The 22,659-nt window shown below is 44.7% G+C and overlaps 1 protein-coding gene across 3 annotated transcripts in view; it reads right to left on the reverse strand.

Annotated features, from left to right (window-relative positions):
• KAT6B (lysine acetyltransferase 6B) overlaps positions 1 to 22,659 on the reverse strand; it is a 109,352-nt gene that overhangs the window by 71,593 nt on the left and 15,100 nt on the right. For all 3 annotated transcript variants that reach the window (XM_066600392.1, XM_066600390.1, XM_066600391.1), the window contains exon 3: positions 5,168 to 5,276. In XM_066600392.1, the coding sequence (XP_066456489.1) occupies positions 5,168 to 5,276 (109 nt within the window). The remainder of the gene's footprint in view (positions 1 to 5,167; positions 5,277 to 22,659) is intronic.

Below are 22,659 nucleotides of genomic sequence, written 5' to 3' on the forward strand. Positions count from 1 at the left end.
AGTGATTACCGCCGCATGATTATCCTGAAGCTGCTGCTTTACAGCATATTACTGGGACATCGGAGGAGCTAATTAAAGATAATTTGATGTTAATGAGGCAGAGCGAGGATCAGCTGCTAATGGGGAGGGAGGCTGATCCATGAAAGTCCCAGGGAGAGGGAGCTATAAAATAGGCTGTGTTTCAGCACCTCATACCTTAACCCCTAAGGGCTGCTTCACATGGGTGTATGCAAATTTCAGCCCGTGAATATATGGCATATTCACGGACAGCGTGCATTTCAGTCCCTGTGGGTTTTTTGTACACTAAATATACTGTATATTTACATGTGCCAAAAAAGCATAAGAAAGCCCATTCATCTTTGGTGTGAATACGCATTCAATATTCAGGTTTCATGCGTATTCATTCGCACTAAAATAGGACATGCTGCTTTTTTTTCATGCAACTGAAAGTTGTGTGAAAGATACTCTTGTTTGAAAACCCCAGTGTAAAGTCAATGGGCTTTTAACCCCTTAATGACGCGGCCCCTTTTTCTTTTTCGTTTTTTCCTCCCCCCTTCAAAAAATTCGTAACTCCTTTATTGATCCATCGACGTCGCTGTATGAGGGCTTGTTTTTTGCGGGACAAGTTGTATTTTTCAATGGTGCTATTTAAAGTACCATATACTGTACTGAAAAACTTTTAAAAAATTCTAAGTGGAGTAAAGTGAAAAAAAAAAAAACGACATTTCGCCATCTTTTAGTGTGTCTTGTTTCTACGGCGCACAAACGGCAACAATAGCGACATCATAACTTTATTCTATGGGTCAGTACGATTACTACGATACCAAACTTGTATAGGCTTTTTCTTACTATACTACTCTTTTTTTTCAAACACATTTAATTTTTTTCAATTATTTTCTGCGGTCATTTTGTGCGCGCAATAACCTTTTTATTTTTCCGTCGATGTAGTTGAGCAAGGGCTCATTTTTTTGCGGGATGTCCTGTAGTTTCCGGTAGTATCAATTTGGAATACATACGACTTTTTGATCGGTTTTTATTGCGCTTTTTCTGGGAGACAGGGTAACTAAAAAAGTGCATTTCTGGCGGTCTTTATTTTTTTTTTTCGGGCCACGTTCACCGTGCAGGAAAAATAATGCGCTACTTTGATAGATCGGACTTTTACGGACGCGGCGATACCAAAAACATATTTTTATTTTATAATTTAGATTTTTTAATAATAGATATGGCAAAAGGGGGGTGATTTAAACTTTTATAACTTCTTTTTTTTTTTTTTTTACAATTAAAAAAACTTTATTGATTTATTTTTACTCTACTTTGAAGTCCCCCTGGGGGACTTTAACATGCAATGCTTTGATCGCTCCTGCAGTATGACGTAATGCTATAGCATTACGTCATACTGCAATTTAACAGGCAGTTTATCAAGCCACCCTAGATAGACAGTCTGGTAAGGAGGATTTAAGTGCCACTGTCAGAATTGACAGCAGCATTTAAATGGTTAATAGCCGCGATCGGCTATTGCTCGCGGGTGTCAGCTGTTATAAACCTCTCTTCATACTATAATTTCCTAATAATTACTGGTATTGTTATGTAGAGGAGAGACTGTGGTAATGTATGCCATTTATCTTTACTGTTTATGGATACATGTCAATGTTCATACTTTAAGACTTCAATAAAGTCTTTTTGAACAAATATACATTTTTTTTATTGATAATTTATTTATAGGTGACAACTTTTGGGTTGTTAGCTCATCAGATCGCCATCTTTCCTCCACCAGATAGATCGTCGCACACTGGTAAATCATGTCCATGCCAGACGTTTTATTGTGGTAAATCAATAGCAAACATAGCATACTGCTACTACTCACCATATACACAAATACATACTATCCCTGGCCATCTGCTGCTAAATAACATAGGCTTAATCAGGTCTATCATTTAGGCCTAGCACCTTAATGCATAGCATCAGATTCCATCACATCATACCCATCCACACTGTCAACCTAGCAGCAGGAGCTCTCTCCCTAGTGATCTCCAATGAACCTGGATAGAACCTCTCCAGAGACACAAAGTTCAGGAACTCAGAGGTATTTCTCTTGCAGTCGCACCCATACCTGTGTCTGCTCATTAATTAACTGAAAGAACCCTTTACTTGCTTGAGATCTTTATGCAACCTGCCTATAAACGCCCTAATGGCCAACACTGACAATCCATAGCTACATATCTCCTCCTCTGATAAAGGCAGTAGGACTTTTCACTTTTATGCCCACCTCCTGGGTCAAAGCTTCTACTCTGGGGAATTCTGAGCCCTGAATACTTAAATAGGTTTCTTGGTACAGCTCAGCTATGTTCCATCTATCTCGCTCCGCCTGCATTGTCTGGAAGACTTAGGCCTTTCCTTGGCTAGAGCACCAGCGACTCTGTCCTTATACTTTTACTAGAACACAATCTGGGCGCTTCTGCCTTTTTTCTTTTCTTTGTGACTTCCAGGCTTCCCTTTGTCTCAGGGGTTTCCACTTCAGTCCTTGCCACTTTTAAAGTCACCCGCCAAGTCTTCTCTGTTCAACTTACAAATAGCTTCTATAGGATTTTGGCTTCCCACCTTCTTCCTGGCATCTGCATATGGCCTAGTCACTGCCAGCACATGATCACCGTCTTCCAGACTTTGTAATAGGCATTTGAACAGCGAGTTTACCGTTACTGTAATCTCTTCTCATAAGACCGTCACCTTCATCTGTATGCAACATTTTAGGTCTCTGTCTGCAAAGTCCACATGATGAAAGATGTTGGTCACTGTCGCATCCGCATAAACTGTAACATCCGCATAACTTTATTCAGGAGTAAGAACAGACTTTAAGCCTTTCGGTACCATGAACATGCCTGCCTCGCCTTCCTATCCACAGGAATTTGCTTAGACCCTTAGTTGCGAAGCCTGTTTGTGCTTTAATGACCAATTAACTTACTCGAGTATAAGCCGACCCGAGTATAAGCCGAGTCAATAAGTTTTACCACAAAAAAACTGGTAAAACGTATTGACTCGAGTATATACGGTGTGTGTATATATTATATATATTTATACACATATATACATACAGACACTGTCTATACAGGAATATGGGGTCTGACACATATACTCTCAGATATATATATATTATATATAAAATTTATACACACACACAAACATATATACACACACACACACACACAGACTGTACAGTGTAGTATACAGACATATATACACACATACATAGTATACAGACATATATACAGCCATATTCCCCCCATATGAACAGACTACACATATATACACACATACATAGTATACAGCCATATACCTTTGATATTGACAGACTACATACATACATACAGCAGGATGAATCTTCCCTCCTTCGGGCGCAGTAGAAGCTCACCATTATCTTCTCGGGCAGTCTGTCCGGCGGGGAGGAGGACTGGCAGCAGCGCTCAAGCGGGGGATGGGAAGTCCCGGCAGCAGAAGGAGAAGACCGCCCGCTACTCCACGGCTGTGACTCAGGAGAAGCAGCCAGCGCTGTGACTGGATCGAGCGCCGGCCAATCACAGCCAGTGCTCGATAAACCAATCATAGCCATTCAGTGACATCACTGAATGGCTGTGATTGGTTTATCGAGCACCGGCTGTGATTGGCAGGTGCTCGATCCAATCACAGCGCTGACGGCCGGGGAATTGAACGAGCCAGGGAGATGACAGCAGGGAGAAGAATGAAGTAGCTTGCCGCACCGCCGGGGAGAGCATCACGCCGGGGAGAGCGACGCCGGCTGAGAGGTGAGTATTGCGGGGTTTTTTTGTTTTGTTTTTTAACACCTTACTCGAGTATAAGCTGAGGGGGGCTTTTTCAGCACATTTTTTGTGCTAAAAAACTCGGCTTATACTCGAGTATATACGATGTGTTTTTTTCTTTGTCACATTCCAGGAGCCACAACCTTTTAATTTTTCCATCAACAGCCATATGAGGGCTTGTTCTTTGTGTTTTGTAATGGCATAATTTGTGGGTACATAGAATGCATTGTATAACTTTTATTACTTTTTTTTGGGGGGGGGGGGGGGGGATTGGCTTATATTTTTGTTTTTTATTTTTACAGCATTCAAAATAAATAATGTTATAACATTCTGTAGGTCGGCATGATTGCTTGCGATACCAAGTTTATATAGTTTAATGTTTTGCTATTTTTGTACACAAACACTTAAAAAAAATAAAAATGGGGGTGGGGGGGTGTACTAAGGTGAGGTTTTCACTTTTTTTTTACTTACTTTTTCCATTCTCATAGTAAACTACTATACTTCAGTATAGCAGTGTATTATAAAGCCCATCAAGCTCAGCCAGAGGCTGAACCTCATAGGTCACTGTAGTTGGCAGACCCGGAGGCCATATTCAAGCCTTTGGCTGCCATAGTAGCTCACCGTGACACCACATTTTCTCAACCATTGCCAGGTATCACCTGCGTTTACATGTGCCGCCTGGTAATTGTCGGTAAAACACGAGCGCTAGCGTCTTACTCTAATAGCACCCTTAGGCAAACTCTGGTACCATATCAACAGTCAGTAGCCACTTAAAACATGAATGAGCTGCAGCTTTTAGCACACAGCAGTGAATCGCTTGGTGGTGCCATAGTTAGTACTTTTCAGTCAGTTCAGAAAAAAATTAAATACAAAGATTAAAATTGAGAATCATCTATAAATTTGAGAAAAATTAAGATTTTAATTTTAGACAAAACCGCCCAATCCTACTACCCCTATCTAAAAGTATGAGTGATAAGTATGTGATGAATAACATAACTTTATTAATACTCAATATGACATCATCCATAACTTGAAATGGTTACAGGTATTGAAAAAAAATGACAGCGCCTATCAATTTCTATCCTTTTAATCATATATCCCATGACCCACTTTCCATTGAAGTTGCTTGGATGGAATCCAAGATAGTGACCACCAAAATGCCCGACAGGCTCCACCATAGTGCCAAAAAGTTTTCTCCTACCCAACAAAGTATCCTACTTGTATGTCTTTTCGTTCAGAAGATATTCTGCGTGGCCCCGACTTTTGAGTCACGCTATATTATATGAACCTGAACAATTTCTTAAAATAGATACATTTTTGGGATTTCACAAGCCTGGCCAAAAATGCCTACTTACCACTGCTACCACAGTCTGCACATGATATAAGCTCTTCTGGCTTTTTTTCTCGATTGGATTCCTTGGTCCCAAGACAAAAACTACAGATGGGAATAGGATCAGCTCGAGGCTGCAAACAAAGACACAGCAATACCAGAGTTCAGTGTAATATATACAGTGGAAGCCATTACTATTACAGTCATTTAGAAAAAAAGTGTTATTTGCAGTACAGTCTTGTATATCAAACAATTCAAAATCTACTATTTACCAGGTGGCAGCGAAAGGATTTCAATGATGTATATAGTTGTGAAGGAAAACCTCAAACCAAAGCTTATATTTAAGGTATCAGAATGTAACAATGGAGTAATCAAGGTAAAGAGTTTAATAGTGGTATTGTACACAGCAGAGTCTTGTGTGACGCAGAGTGTTAAGGTAGCAGAAATGCAGTACTAAGCTCTCGCTCATGACGTCAGTGTTCAATCCCCATGTGGTTCAGGTAGCTGGATAAGGTAAAGTTTCCTGGTGCATGCACCAATCATGACTGACTCCTTGGGTTATGTCACATTGTGACATTTTCTAGGCAGACTATTTGTGGGGTGGTTTGCCATTGCCTTCCCCAGTCATCTTTTTACCCCACCCCCCCAACAAGCTGGCTACTCATTTTACTGACCTCGGAAGGGTGGAAGGCACATGGAGTGGAAAATTCAGCGATAAATCCACACCAAAAATCTGCATCATTTCCGTGTCAAAAATGGAACTACTGGTGCAGATTTGGACATGGATTTTGGTGAGGTTCTGAAGCCGATTTCATCATTTCAATAAAAGATGGAAATCCGCTGTGGATCTGCAACAATGGCACGGATTTTGACATTGTTTTTGAGGCAGAAATGGTGCTGCTTTTCCACTGTGGAAAATCTGCTCCATTTTCCGCTACATGTGAATGTATCCCAAGGTTTTATTCACGTTGTTGTCAGCAGCATTTGTAACACAAAAGCAGGAGTTAAATATTGACAGAGAAGAAGTATACTCTAGAGCAGCGGTTCCCAAACCGTGCTCCACGGAGCCGTTAGCGCTCCGCCACCGACAGTCAGGGGCTCCGACCGAGGGTGCACACGTGCCGACGGCTGCTTACCACTGTAGTGATTACCAGCGTGGTGCCGCAATTCCCTGCCGGTAATCTTGCAGCGACACTGATCCTGGTGCATACTATGACGTCAGTGTGCACCCAGCATCTTCCTCCCGAGTCCTCTCCTCCTTGGTTCCACAGGAGAGGACAAGGGATGAAATATTCCGGCTCACACATGGACGTCCATGGGCACCAGGGATCAGTGCAGAGCAGAGGAGGAGCGGCGCTGACTGCAAGGAGTAGGTAAGTATATGGGTTGGGGGGCTATTGCTGTGGCTATTGTGGGGTTAATATTACTGGGGGGGGGTTAATATTAATACTGGACGCAAGAGAATAAGACTAAAAACTGGCAGTGGAGAAGGTGCAACACTCCAGGTTAAAACAAGTAGGAAGTGACCAAAGGTGTGGAAAACGTCTCCTTTTATTTATTAAAGTACGTAATTAGCTTACGAAAACGTGTTTCAGGGATAACCCCTTCATCAGTTTAGCTGGTGTTTAAAATATACAAGCTATAAAGTACACATTAGAAGGCAGAGTAGGAGGTAAAAGAGAGTAGAGTATCATATTTTGGAACTTTAAACTTAATACACTTACACCCATAGGCCTTAACGAAAGCCTGAAAAACATCTTTGAAGGTTAATTGCGCACTCCAGTCCCTGTTAGCTACCCCCCTTTTAAACCCTACCCCCCATATATCAATTTTTTCCCCCTTCCCACATGCCCTATTATCATATTACTCCTCCCTCCTAACCCCCGTCCATTCCTTCCTTCGCAAATTTCACCCAAACGCCAAAGCAGCCAATGTTCCAGTTTTTATGCCATTGTAATTTTCAGATTTCCCTGCCCTTACACTCCTGATCTTTCAACCATTCTGGTTCTTTGTTTCCCCAATAGCATTATCCTTCAGTTCACGCTCCACACTTTCCCCACATCCCCTTCAGCTTTTTTTTTCCCTCCTTTCATTCAATTCCTTATATCCCTGCCCCTTTAGATCCAGGACCAATTAGAATGCAGGGACCCAATTCCCCGCCCTCTTACCCAGCATATATATACTCACTGTCTCCCTGCATACCAGAACTTCTCCTGCCCCTGCCCTGGCTGACCCTCACTACACAGGTAAACTACTAAGTAGTCTTATTTAATCTCTACCACCTCTCCTTTTTCCTTTCTCTCTTTCCAGCTCCCCCATGCAGGCATATGACATTCCCAAGTTACCCCCCTGCTCGTTACTGGAATAATTCACACCATCCATCCATTCCCTCATTTTCTATCCAGATACCCTACAGTGGCCCCAGTAGTAATAGCGACCCCCACAGTAATATTAATCCCCTCAATAGTAATAACCCCACATTAAAATTATCCCCCTCCGCAATAATATTATCCCCGTCAGTCATATAAACCCCCCCTCAATAATAATAGTTCCCCCCCCCAACCCATATACTTACCTCCTCCTTGCTGTCAGCGACACTCCCCCTCTGCTCACGTTGATCCTCGGGTGCACACCGACATCACGCATATTAACTTTTTCCACAACACTTCTGCCCTATTCAGAAATTCCAGCAACCTGATTGGTTGTTTGGTGAATCAGCCAAGCCAAACAACCAATCAGGTTGCTGGAATTGCTGAATAGGGCAGAGGTGGTGTGGAAAAAGTTAAAATGCGCCCGACACGCTTCCTCCCAGAGTTCTCTCCTGCGGAACTGAGGAGCAGGGGACTCAGATCCCGGCTGCACACTGACGTCAGAGTGTGTGCCGGGATCAGTGCTAACAGTGATTACCAGCGGGGAGCTGCGGCACCCCAGCTGGTAATCGCTTCAGTGGTGCACGGCCGTCGGCATGCCGCAAGCCACATAAAATGAGCAGCAGGCCGGATTCGGCCCGCGGGCCTTGTGTTTGACACATGTGCCTTATAGTGAGCACAATACACAGCCACAGCAGTATTCCCTGCCCGGTACAGAGACCCCCAATCCAGACTGCAGCCTTGATTACAACAGGTACATGGGAGTAGTTGACCTGTCAAGATCAAGTCCTCAGGCAGTATAATGTCATGCGGAAAACAAGAGTGTGGTATAACCAATTGTCTCTGTATAATGCCTACGTGCCACATTGGCACTTTCTTTAAATTCCAGGTGGAGGTCATCAAGGCCCTAATATTTGGGGACCAGGAAGTGGGGCTGGGGGGGGAAGGTAGTCAGTACTTCTGGAAGCGAGGCCACATGTATTGTACCAGGGCAACACTTTCCTAGTGAAATTCCCTCCACTGGGAAGGACCCAAAATTGGTGCAGAGTCTGTCAGACTTGGGACAAAGGACACCATACATCACTGTGAAATCCCATTGCGCCTGTGCATAAGATTGCTTCACAATATACCGCTCGTCCTGGGATTATTATTAATGGCTTGGACCGCTGTTATACGATTTCCCCGATGTTATCCATATAGTGTATACATAAAGCCATGCACTGCTCCTTCACTTCTGAGGACGCCATGTGCCCAAACAGCAGTTGACATCCATATATGGGGCATTTCCATGCTTGGGAGAGACTGGGAGACTTTTTCTCCTTTTGCCCCTGGCGAAATTATAAATCTGGGGCTAAACCTCCATAATTACTGGAAACATTGATGTTTTTTGTTTTCAAATAAAAATTATTGAAAAAAATCCAAAAAAAGGAAGAAAAAGAAAAAAAAATCACATCACCTGTGGGGTCTAATCACTCAGTACACCCCTCAATGAATTTCCTCAGGGGTGTAGTGTGCGTCTAAAATGTCAGTTCTTCTGAAACCACCTGTCAACATGATTTCTTTCACAAGATGATTTCCTGGTGATTCTAGTTTGATTTCACCTCCTGAATTCAAATATGTAAGAATTTTTATATCAGGGTTTATTAATGACACATTCATGTTTTATAGAATTAGTTCTGTAAGTTGACATTATGTGACATCCAGTTTACGCAAATTCTACGCTGATGTTTAATGGAAATATTCTGCTTGTGTAAAGTTGGTGATACGGATAAGAATCAGGCCGACAATTATGCGGTTATCATGCGTTACTTAAGGCCCATTTACACGGGACGAATGTCGGGCAAACGATGCCAGACACACGTCCCTGTGTCTCCCCGCTCCCGTGCATGGGAGCTAGCAGAGCTGTCTTGCTCACGAAGCAGCTAGTGGGAGGGGGGGGGGCAGTGCAGGAGATTTCTCTCCTTCTCGCTCCCCTGGCCCTCTCCATTGAGATAACACAGCTGCTGTTCAGTGCTGAATGGCCGCTATTTACACTGAACAATGAGCTCATAGTTTCTAAAAGATCAGCAATGAGCTCATTGTTCAGTTTAAACAGCAGCCTTTCAGTGAACGGCCCCTGTGTTATCTCAGTGGAGAGGGGCGGGGGAGCGAGAGGAGAGAAGTCTCCTGCCCTGCCTCGCCCCCCAACAACCCACTGCGCTAGCTCCTATGTGACAGCACAGGAGGGTGAGCACACAAGTTTCAGGCATCGTTTGCCCGAAATTCGTCCCGTGTAAATGGACCCTTATTGGTTCGGAAGCCGGTACACATAATCTGCCATGCCGATGATTTGGAGGGAACCGAAAGGAACACTTAACAGATTGCCATTTCTGATTAACTGATATTAAAGGAATCACATCCAAAATAAAATGTACAGTTAATTATCCCAATTTGCAATCTGCATTGAGGCCTTAGGTTGGTCATTGTTGCAGGGTTGTTTCACATTGGCGCAGGGATTCTGCTTTCCTTCTCCGTTCAGGAAATCTCCACAGGTGAGCAGTTCTATCTTTGGACTGAACCGAACTGCGCTGGACGGACCCCATTAACTATAAGGGGATCCGCCTGCTTTTCCCCAGCTACCTGGCTTTTGGGTGGAAGAAAAAGAGCTGCATGCTTTTCTTCCGGCATTTTCAGCCACATCTGTGACCAACTGGAGACAGAAACGCAGATGTGAAACCGGCCCTACATAGTGAAGGTTATCCGGTACCAAGTGTCCAGAATTTGTGACCGTAAGTGACAGCTCTGACTGAGCTCATTCATGCAGAAGAGGAGACATACAGCAATATGAGAGGTGATCCTACATTTGAAGTAAAGTCCAATTTACACACAATGAGTATCGCTCAAAATTCATTCAAACGAACCAATTTGAGTGATAATCGTTTAGTGTAAATGCGCAAAAATATCTCACTGGTCATTCGTAGTAGTTTTAAGTGGACTTTTCAGTCAGCTTTTTAAAAAAAACTCATTTGCTTGCTGGCTTCTTGTTATGGGAAGCGCTGGGCGTTTACACGTAGGAGGTGGAGTGCCGAGCGAGAAGCCCGCAAGCTGCTTGCAAGTCTCTCTGTGTTAACGCTCTGCACAAGTGCTGATGACCTTAACGGGGCCCTCAGCATTGCTGCAGTCGTTTGAAAGACTGTCCGCCCGTGTAGAAGGGACAATAGTTGTGGATCCCAATCTCACATCTTATCTCAAAAGCTTATCCGGGATTTAAACTCATCAACAATCAGAAATTCTAATGTCCGACTTAGACGGGACTAGTGCGGACGTCACCGCTGGTCATTGGCGCTTGCGCAGAGCGTTAAGACAGGCAGTAATCGCCACTGGATCGCAGGCTTCTCGCTCAGTGCTTCATCCTCTATATGAGCAGGGAGCATTTGCACAGAGTGAGAGGCCCGCCATCCAGCGACAAAGAAAAGTGAATGATTTATTTGTATTACACTGGACTAGTATTGCTCAATTTAATTTGAACACATTTTGAGCGATAATCGCCCCCTTTAGTTCCAGGCTCAAAGGATGGAATCTGCTCCACAAACTCTTACAAATACGCAAATATTGCAGTCGCGAGAGTGATTGTAAACAGTACGTTTCTGAAGACAGGGGTGTAGTAATGTTTCTTCTCTTCTGGAGGCCCTTGGAAATCAGCAGCGGGCAGAGGAGTGGTGATTGTTCATAGACTCATCAAAATAATAAATATTTATATAGCGCCAACATATTCCACAGTGCTTACAAAACAGGGGAGAACAGATACAAAAAACACTGTTACATGTATTAATCGACTGATGGAAACAGTAGGGTGGGGGCTCCAACGAGCTTACATGCTATAAATAATGCGGTGATACAGAATGTAAAGGGGCTGGAGATGTGCACAGTATGGCAAGGTGAGAGTGAGGGATGCTATACACAAACAATGGTCAGGTTGAGCGGTAGAGTGGACGAATCTGTATAACTGCATAGGGTGGTTGATTGCGGCTAGCAGGAATTGCAGTCAGTAGGTCAGGGAGCATGTTATCAGGCGGAATAGAGGGGTTTGGTTTAGGAGATGTGGTATGCCTCCCTGAAGAGGTGCGTTTTTAGAGCACGTCTGAAGTTGTGGGTGTCTGAGATGGCCCAGATAGTTTGGGGTAGTGCATTCCAGAGGACTGGTGCTGCTCTAGAGAAGTCTGGGAGGTGGGAAAGAGGTTTGAATTTAAGGGACACAGTCTGATTTCATTAGTGGACTGGGTGGTGGATTGAGATGAGGGAGGCAATGTTGGACGGCGTGGTGCTGTGGAGAGCTTTATGGATGAAGGTAGCGAGTATGAATTGAATTCTGTGCTTCTGCATATTGCTAACCAATGGTGTCCAGTCAATCCGTCGCACATGCTGCCGATGTGCAGGAGACATCCGGAACCATGAAACTGTTAGGAAAAGAATCCAGTATGAAAAATAACTGCATGCAAAGCGATGACCCTCAGATATTCCAGCTTGGGTTGTTGAATTCAGCAGTTTCTTCTGTGAACGGGCCAGAGTGACAGGAAGTCTCCCTATATTCCAAAACAACGGCATAAACGCGATTCTCTTATCCCTGGACAAAAAAGTGTCACATGTCCCCGTAGTGAATCCTGAAAGTGTATTTAGCTCCTCTCTGAATAAAATTGGGATGATGAAACAACTTGTAAGAACAATTCATAGAAATTCTGAACCATTTCTGAATTTGAAATCCAAAATTGCCCAAAGTTAAACTGGTTTTACATGTGGGAGATTTGTGCGAATATGAACCCCATTCTTTTGAACGGAGTCATATACATGAGCGATAGCTTTCAGTAAAACACATTCTCAGTGGCAGACTGCATGCGGGTGACAATGTTCTCTGCATTAGCAATAAGCACAGTATCCCGTATGAGGAGAATATAGTTACTCAGAGAACCTCTGCAACACTATCTGAGCAGGGCAAAAACCAGACTCAGAGCTAGTCTCCGCCGGCCTCTGTAAAGCAGTTCAGTTAGAGGGGCAGAGAAATGGGAACAAAATAGAAACATTTAATTCAGTTTTTATTTCCATTTGCTTTCAATTGCTTTTTATTAAAAATGGAAGGATTTCTGTTTTGCCAACAGGACCAATAGCGCAGTCAGGCATTTGGTGAATTGATGTTCCTCTTGCTAGACCCCCAACAACAGTTAGTGTAAGCCATTATCATCATGTTGATTTACAAGCTGGTGTGCAGGGTATAGGTACACAGGAACAAATCTGCATCTAGACAGATATATTAGTGCTTGTACAGTTCAGTATCTGAAGGAGGACTGGCTTCTAACTGGTCATTTCTGGACTGAAGGAAAGTACTAGCTCACTTGACCAAATCCTTTATAATAGTCAAATAGTGATCTGTATATCTGTGCACTCAAGATCTAAGAAATGTGTTCTCCAGAAGAAAGTCTCAAGGTCCAGACATTAAGCTGGCTGCCCGTCTTCTTGGCTCCGTGCCACTGATGACCGCAGGCTGCCAGTTGTCCTACAGGAGGCAGTCTGGGCCGCCTTGCAGATGGCAGAGAGCTGGGATGGAGAATGAATTATGGCGAAACCTTTGTCATTCGTCCTTGTTGTGAGTTGGCAGCTGCTCTCTCTACAAGTCTGTTATAAGAGGTTCAGCTTTTGTTCACTAGAGATTCTGTGATTCCCACAATGAATGTGGTGGCAAGATGAGGAACCATCCGTTCTACTCCTGTAGCGTCACTACATGATGACAGTAAACGCTTCTGTTTAGAAGAGCTCGGAACAGAATGTCACCACAGCAGACACCCCCGAGAGTCCAGGGGGCTGGAGAGCGCACTCCAACCAGGCTAGAGGGGTCTACACAATGCTCCATACTAACTGAGCCCTTCACACCAAATCAAATCAATCTAAAATGAGACGCTCTCACTTGCCAAATGTAAAAAGGGACATGACAAGTGGGTGTGGTCTAAGGGGTTGCTCCAAGAAAGCCTGAAAATAGTGTAACATGACAACTCTACATCTGCTCATAGTAGGTGCCAATTTGATTTTCTGACTGGCAGACAAACTCAACTGCAAGAATAAGGCCGCCTGCAGACGAGCGGGTCGGATCCGGCAGCGAGAAATCTCGCCGCGCGATCCGACCCCAGAGCCTGCAGGGACGAGCGCGTACTCACCCGCGCCTGGCGGCCCCGGCTCTTTGATGTGCCGGCTGCCGCACAGCCGGCGCATGCACAGACCGGAGCCGGCGGCCAGGTGAGTGCGTGCCCCGCAGAAAATTAGAACATGCCGCGGTTTGTTTGCCGCGCGAGATTTCGCGCGGCCAAACCGCGGCCGTCTGCATAGGAGTGCGTATTGTAATGCACTCCTATGCAGACTTTCAGCGGCGGAAATCCCGCGGCGGGATTTCCGCTCGTCTGCAGGCGGCCTTACACGTGTGTTTTTACAGACCTTGCATTTATCCCTGTTAAATACCATTCTGTTAGTGGCCACCCACTGTGCAAGATTTTTTTCTTTTTTAAACTCCTTTCTTCTTTAATGTTACAAGGCTAGGAGGAATAGTAAACACTAGAGAAGATAGAAAGAATTAAGAAAAGCAAAACACCTACACAAGCTTGAACAGCGGGTGGCAACTAACAGAATCGTATTTACCAAGGAGTAATGCAAAGTCCTACATCTGGACAACAGAAATGAAAAAAAGCACATTACAGAATGGAGGGAATTGAGCTAAGCAAGAACACATGTGAAAAAGACTTGGGAATACTAATAGATCACAGACTGAATATGAGTCAACAGTGTGATGCTGCAGCAAAAGAGGCAAACAAAATGTATTAAGGAGAGGCAGTCTAGATCACGTGAGGTAATTATCCCACCCTCTACTCTTCCTTGGTCAGACCTTACTCGGAATACTGTGTCCAGTTCTGGGCACCACAATTTAAAAATAACAGACAAACTGGAGCAAGTTCAAAGAAGAGTTACCAAGATGGTGAGCCGTCTGCAAATCTTGTCCTATGATGAACAGTTAAAGGGTCTGAAACCAACAGGAAACAGCCAGCATCCACGTTGTATGGAGTGCGATCGCCCCGAAATCTCCCTTTATACATACCTCAAACATGCAGGATGTAACTGTATGTCCTATAGCGTTAAAGATTAAGATCATGCTCCCCCACTCTCTCTCCTACAGCCTATACAAACTATATTTCTTAAGTCTTACCTGATAGGTCTTGAGACCTCCCTCCATTTCTGTAGCCCATCCTTGGACTTGTTCTATCTTAGCAGTAGATAAAAAGTCTTCAGAACTGAACACAGTCTTCCAAAGATGGTTTTACTAGAGATCTATACAGCAGGATCACAATCTCCCTCTTTCTACTGGTTAGATTTCCCACTATGCAGCCGAGTGTCTTACTTGCTTTCCTGCTGCCTGACCGCAAAGGACTCATTTTGAGGCTGTCAGAAATCAGAACCTCTAAATCCTTCTCTTCTGAAGTCCTGGGTAATGCTGAAGACCCAATAGGATACTCTATGCAAGGATTTCTTCTCACCAAGATGAGACTGCAAGGTGCCATATGGTTGCCATGGCAGCTTGGGACCTTTTGAAGGCAATCAGCCATGGAGGCCTATGAAGCTATTGACATGGCTTAAAGGGGTTGTCCCGCGATGACAAGTTAAGTTAAACACTTCTGTATGGCCATATATATGCACTTTGTAATATACATCGTGCATGAAATATGTGCCATACAGAAGTTATATATTCACCTTCCCTGAGCTGGCGTCCCCGTCTCCATGGTGCCGTCTAATTTCAGCGTCTAATCGCCCGATTAGACGCGCTTGCGCAGATGGGTCTTCTAACTTCTGGTCGGTCCGGCCACGAGCGACGTTCTGGCTCCGCCCCGTCACGTGTGCCGATTCCAGCCAATCAGGAGGCTGGAATCGGCAATGGACCGCACAGAGCCCACGATGCACCATGGGAGAAGACCCGCGGTGCATTGTGGGTGAAGATCCCGGCAGCCATCTTGGAGGAAAAGAAGGAAGAAGTTGCAGAGAGGGGATTCGGGTAAGTAAAATTTTTTTTTTTAATTTCAACACATCCCTTGGGTTTGTCCTGCGCTGAACGGGGGGGGGGCCTATGCAAAAAAAAACAAAAAAAAACATTTCGGCGCAGGACAACCTCTTTAATAGTTTTATCCTGCAGTATAATCTGACAGTCTATCGCACATTCAAGTCACTTGTTGGAACTAAAAGTAAAAAGTTTACAAAAGTAAAGTTTACGACTTTATTAGAAACTTTTTTTTTTTTAATTTTTTTTTTTTTTTTTTTTAAGTATAATTAGTATTTTAAAAATCTATTCCTGCCACCCCCCACCATAAATGCCATACATGTAATATCTTGTGTTGGTGCGCTGTGCAAAAGTGTCTTGTTATTCTGTTATGTGTATTGCACAGCTGCAGCAAGTGAGGAGTTAAAGGGGTTGTCCCGAGGCAGCAAGTGGGTCTGTACACTTCTGCATGGCCATAATAATGCACTTTGTAATGTACATTGTGCATTAATTATGAGCCATGCAGAAGTTATAAAAAGTTTTATACTTACCTGTTCCGTTGCTGGCGTCCTCGTCTCCATGGTGCCGACTAATTTTCGCCCTCCGATGGCCAAATTAGCCGCGCTTGCGCAGTCCGGGTCTTCTGCAGTCTTCTATGGGGCTCCGTGTAGCTCCGTGTAGCTCCGCCCCGTCACGTGCCGATTCCAGCCAATCAGGAGGCTGGAATCGGCAGTGGACCGCACAGAAGAGCTGCGGTCCACGGAGGAAGAGGCCATCTTCAGCGGTGAGTAGAGAAGTCACCGGAGCGCGGGGATTCAGGTAAGCGCTCCGGTGAGCTTTCTTTACCTCCCTGCATCGGGGTTGTCTCGCGCCGAACGGGAGGGGGGTTGAAAAAAAAAAAAACCCGTTTCGGCGCGGGACATCTCCTTTAAGTGTTTGTATGAGCCTGGGAGATGCTTGCAATGTATCAATGTGTCTTGTCCCATGGTAGGAGTGAGAATATAAATAGTGTGTGAGAGCGAGAAAGTGGCCATTCTTCTGGGTTCCTGAGAGAGAGTGCCAGCCACATGGGGGTGCCTTCAAGTCCCATGTGGTGAAGAATTGAGGAAGAGCGGTTCCTGACTACCTGTGTGACAACGGTCGGGTGGGGTTTGGGGAGAGTGTGAGAGAATAAAGCCATGCCTATTGCAGAGGTAATAAGTGATTATTTTTCCTACGCGGCCATCCCCTGAAGGCCTGAAATCCCCGCGTTGAGGTACACCCACTTGTTTTCACATCCGGCCGTCCTGAAGTCTGGGAGCACCGGCTGGAGGTACTCTCAAGTCTTCTTTACCTGCACTGCCAATGTGTGTAAATTGTACCATCTTCTGGAACAAATGTTAAGTAAAGTTTTGCCAGGCCCTGACTGTTCCCAGGGAATGAGGTACGTTACTCTTGTTACTCTTGTCTGCGGCTCCATTATTTACCACCGAGGGTCATACCGGTGGATAACTGAATGGTGGCGTCACCCGTGACACCCGCTATCCCTATCCTAGGGGTGTCCGGAAGAGGCCCAGTGCTGCTCTGGCCGAGGCTACGTGTGTCCCTCTGGGCAGGAGCCTGGTAAGTGCCACTGTGACAAGTGACCACTCTATCCTCCCAGCTCCTCAACGTGTGCCTTGTGTCTGGGGTCACCCTACGAGATGCTGCAAATCCATAAAAGTCCGCTCTAGTAAAAGTAATGCATTATTAATCCTGCACAGTGAACATGGTCCAGAAAAAAAAAAAAAATACACAAATAGTGAAATATTTTCCATTTGAATTTCCTGACTGCAGACGTTTTTATTCTGTTGTCTGGACATGACTGTAGGGGCGGCCATCTTTCCGGAGCTACATTTACAGCATTTACACAGTGGAGAGGAGGCCCGCTGACTTGTATGGGAGACTGTATTTGACATGTTCATGCAACCTGATAGATGGGATCCACTCTTCACAGGAAGTGATCAGATGTAACAGTTATCTATATATAGGCGTCACCTCTCAGTGTAATCCTGCCTGTGATGTCAGTAAGAGGAAAACTGAGAAGTTTTGTCTACAGACCAGAAAGAGACAGATTAGTATTCAGCTTTATGGTCAGTAGGAAAAAATGTCATTGCAATTGGACAGCTTGCGTTAACTTCAATGGAGGAAGTCTGCGTGGAATCCGCGCTAGATTAGAACATGCTGCAATTTTTTTTCCTTCGTGAATGGAAAGTCGCAATTGACTTCTGCTCATGGACATGTAAAAGCGATTTTGCATAGCATGCTATGGGCAGCATTTGCTGTGGTATCCGGAGGCGGACGCCCGCGCCAGATTCTACAATGCAAATACGCCCGTGTGCATGGGCCTAACACAAAAATGTGATTTATATAAATAGCTTATCTTCTGATGACACCTTCCCCATAAACCTTCTCCGGGTGATAAACCTATTAAAAATGACTACGCCCCCAGGCAGACCCTTGTGGTCACCACTTGTAACGCCTCTCTGTAACACCGCTGATATATCTTAGTGGACTGAGGATCCACCGGTTTATCAGAGGATGTAATACAATTTTCAACAAATTCTATAAACTTTTCATGTGGAAGTGTAGCAAAGCAGGGCTTCAGATGGTAGCCAAAATAGTTGCAAGTGCCACCCAGATTTTACAGTTGGCATCATATTGTGTCACTAACTGCGACTAGCAGCACTGCCATGTTCTATGTGGAAAAAAAATAACACAAGCTCTCAGCCCCGAGCAAACCCTGTCTGCTAGAAGAGCCGCCTCCAACACTTCCACAGCCAGTCGAAGGGGTCCAAGCAGGTACCACTGAACGTGGCAGCAGTACAGCCACGCAGATCCTGCTCATCGCTTTGGAGCTGCAAGTGAGCCTCTGAGCGCTGCCCAGGCTATTTCTTCAATGCCAGCAATGAGATATTGCTGGCAGAGGCTCCACCCACAATAGGCATCAGTAGCCATAGCTTCAATGGGCAGCTGAATGAGTGACTCAACAGCAAAGTATGTATGCTAGCGCGTAGGAAGATAAAAAGCAGGATGCTCAAGGCACGGCAAGATGATGGAGTAAAGATTTTATTCAGATGAAGGGTTTCAGTGCCGAGTGGGAGGAGCCTTCAACAGATCATGAACAATAAGGAGGAGCACTAAAATACGGATACATAATATAAAACGTCTTGAACGGTCCTGACTTTTCATCTTCTTAAAGGAGATTCCACACAAGTAGAATATTTTCGGAATCGGCACCTAAAGACGCTGCTGTGCATCCCCATAACCTGCATGCATAGACGGGGATGTTTGTGCATCTTTCGCAGCGGATTGTGGGAACAGCGGCCCTACTGCCCTGTTGTCACAGGGTTTCTCTCAGTCTGTTTCCAGGACAGGTAGCAGCTGATATTTACATTGTCCAGGCGTGGCACGGTTGTCCACAACTATGGCCATATTCTTATCCGCCACAGAAGTTCTATTTGGAGACTCGTGCGCCGATCCAGCAGAAAAGGGTCAATGAGATAGCGAATCATGTAGAGCAGTTTCATCCGGTACAATGCCAGTGGGAACGGCAGAAGGATCTCGTTACAGTCAATGGGTTCTATTCAACACTGTTTGGCTCCGCCTATTTGTTACTCAGCCCAGAGAACAGAGCCAAACAAAAAATGTTGTATTTTGAGAGAGTGAAACCTTTGCCGCTACTGTAAATGCAGCAGAACTTCCATGTGGAGCGTTCACTTGGCTATTCCACGCTGTGGGAACCCAGCCTTATTGGTTGCATAACAAAAAAAAAAAAAGTGCAATTCTGGTATTGTGCATTTATCTTAAGGCCTTCATCGTATGGAATAAATAATGCATTATTTTAATAGATGGACACTTTTCATTATAACAACTAAAATGAAGCAGGGAAGGAAAAAAAGTTGTATTGTACATCATATAAGAGCTTGTTAAGTGGACGAACGCTTCGAACAAATCTACAGTTCTGGTCCGATTTGAGTGAAATTTTGCATGAGCGTTCTTCAGCATCAGGCGACGAATACTGGTGGGATTAACCCTTTCCAATCAACTGTCTGACGTCTGAAGACATTAGGATTTAAGGCTGTACAGCTCTGATGTTGGAAGATGTCTGTCGGGGTTCTCTTACTGTATATTGCCAGCCTCTCTGCTGTCGGAGCCTATCTAATGTGTCACCTCATGCAGTACTGGCTTTAGCCAGCCTATAGCACCATTGTATAACAGCAGAAAAATAGTAAGCCCCCCTAGGAAAACCAGGATACAAATTGGATTGGAAAGGGTTAAAAAAAAACTCAGACTTCCCCTGTAATTTGTTTTCAACAGCAACCAATCATAGCTCAGCTTTCAATTCTTATACGAGGTAAAATGAAAGGTGCGCTGTGATCGGTTGCTGTGGGCAACACAGATTTCCTTTTGGACCTCTTTCACAAGAGTGTGGTGCTCGGCTCATTTTATTATGTAAAAGAATGAAATAACTTTGAAAGCCCAATTTTCAATAACCAATCCCTGCGCTTATAGCGCCGTACAACGCACGGATATATCCCCTAGTAATACATAAAATATGAAAAAAAAGACACCAAAGCACACTGCGTCACAGTAGTCATCCACCACTGCCGCGCCATGCTGCTGGAAGCTGCCCCCGATGTGTTGACACGCAAGAAAGTGGGAGAGCTTTCTTGGACCCCACACAACCAAACATTGTGCTCTATGAAATAACAACTGGTCAGGAGACTGTATAAAGTGTGAAATTATATATATCAGCCTTGATTGCCTCATCTACAAACATAATATTTTGGTTTTATAAGTTGAGGGTTATATTTTGGGCCAACCTACAGAACCACCGGCCACATGTGCCAAACAATGTTCTGCCGTCTGGTGTCGTCAGATGTACTTCAATAGAGGTTTTCCTTCTGTCATATTGGAAAGAACGGAGACACTTAGCATGTAGAGCCACCGGTCGGCAGCAGATTCTATGGGGCATTCCACCAAGCCTGCATCAGGCGACACTTGGCTACACAAGCAATACCTGGTTTCAGGATAGCAGAACAGGTGGCGTTTTGCTCATCCCTGTTCTGACCACTATAATGAAATTCATATTCCATGGGGTAGAGTTGTAGGGACATGTGCCAATGTGGCTGCAGAAAAACCCATAACCCATGCCACACATTTGTTGTCAGGGGCTGTCATGTAGGACATGTAGTCATCCTGTCAGGGTTATTTTCATTGCAGGGTAAGTTGAACCCCAAGGCCCAGCGTCCACGGCAAAATATTATAGCTATATTCTGCTGTGGAGGATGAGCGGCAGGGGGCGGGGAGAGCAGATGCGCGATTTAGGTCCCCCGAGCGGCGCTGCACTTTCCATAGATCGCCAGTGGATCATTGCCCGTGGACATGCAGACTTAATAGGACCTATGCATAATTTTAAATAAAATCTCCCTTGATCGTTCATTAATAACACCTTTTCAAACCAAAGTCCATTCTTCCAGAATTTTATTACAAATATCCCAGTCAGGTACAAGTTTGGCCAAGGTGTCTAGGGTAGCGGTTGCCCTCTTGGTGAGGGAGTTCTTGGAGCTGCCAGTATAATGAGGTAATTATGACAGAGAGAAAGCCCAGTATTTCATTGTTTGGCAAACTTAGAGAAAGAAGTAATAAAGAACAATCTAGAACCGAGAAATGAGCGTAGTTGTAAAACGAGGAAGAGATGGGCCTTCGTAGCCTAAAATGAGAGACCATCTGTGTAGGACTTCCATCTTTTTGCATTAAGTTTTCGGTGCCTTTTATACCCTTTGCCGACGGCTGCTGATCATGCTATGCAGCGCTCCCCTCCCCTCTTCCGAAGGATTCCCACTGTCAGCGACCCCCGGATTCTGGTTCCCAGCAGATTTTTCAGGTGATGCTGCTCAGGTTCAGCACTGCTGGTTAGGGGAGGCCACTACAGGCTATTGGGAACCAGAAGCCGGGGAGTGCTGACAGCAGGAAGCCAACAGAGGTGGTGAGGGGAACGCCCCTTAGTGTGAAATCAGCTGCACCAATGGTACTCCAATGCTCCAGCTAAAAAAGAAAAACACAAAAGCATTCCTCAGGTATCCATTTTGAAACAGCCCTGTCCTTTTTATAAGGACGGAGGTAAGAAAAAAAATAAATAAATCATACGTCATGATAAGCCCCGTCCCCTGACTTGTTGGCACTTTGCGACAAATAAGTGGTTTTGGGGCTGCATTTTGGGCACTAGGTCTCAAAGGTTTGCCATCACTGCTTTACTACATCTCACATCAATGTGTCAACAAGATCAGGATTGGTTGGAGCGGTTAGAGCAGTTTGGGGAAGGTCAGCCTAGATTCTCCCCCCTCTGTAATTCCCATTGAGTCTTTTGGAGTAGAGGGTGATGACTGGGTCAGTAGACCATTAGGTGTATGGCCCATTTCTATATTTCAGCTCACTACGTATGATTAACCAGGTTTGGTGATAGAGACCCCCAGCTGAAGCTTCGGCGATGCTGCAGATGCTGGTTTAATTCTAGCATTTCACTTCTTGAGGCATGTATATGAAAGTCTGGAAATGATCTGAATCAAACTACTAACAACCACTTGTCCGTGAGTATGTGTGTGGGTGCTTCACATGCTGGTGACATAATCACAGTTCTTACAACATGAAATATGCAGAGCATGATAGCAGCAGTGTGCTCACAAGCACTTAGCTCTGGCCCCTGATCACATGGCGGTGATGTCATCACAGTTCCTACAGCATATATAAAACAGAGCCTGCCAGCAGCAATGTGCTCAGAGGACCTGTGGTGATATCACATCATGTGATCAGTCACCTGTGTGGGAGGAGTCCAGGGGGCATATTTTCAATTTCTGCTACAGCTCTGCCCTAACAACCAATCAGTTTGAATCAGCCAAGCCAAACAACCAATTAGGTTGCTGGAATTGTGAATCAGAACCAATCTGGTTGCTGGAATTTTTGAATAGGGCAGAGATGTTGAAGAAATTGATAATATGTGTCCAGGGGTCACATGTAAGTGACGTCACAGATCCTACACCAGCAAAGGCCGACAAACAATGTATGTAGCACAGCTGTGTCGGTGAG

The sequence above is a fragment of the Eleutherodactylus coqui genome, chromosome 4, assembly GCF_035609145.1.
Source record: "Eleutherodactylus coqui strain aEleCoq1 chromosome 4, aEleCoq1.hap1, whole genome shotgun sequence".
NCBI classification, from domain to species: domain Eukaryota; kingdom Metazoa; phylum Chordata; class Amphibia; order Anura; family Eleutherodactylidae; genus Eleutherodactylus; species Eleutherodactylus coqui.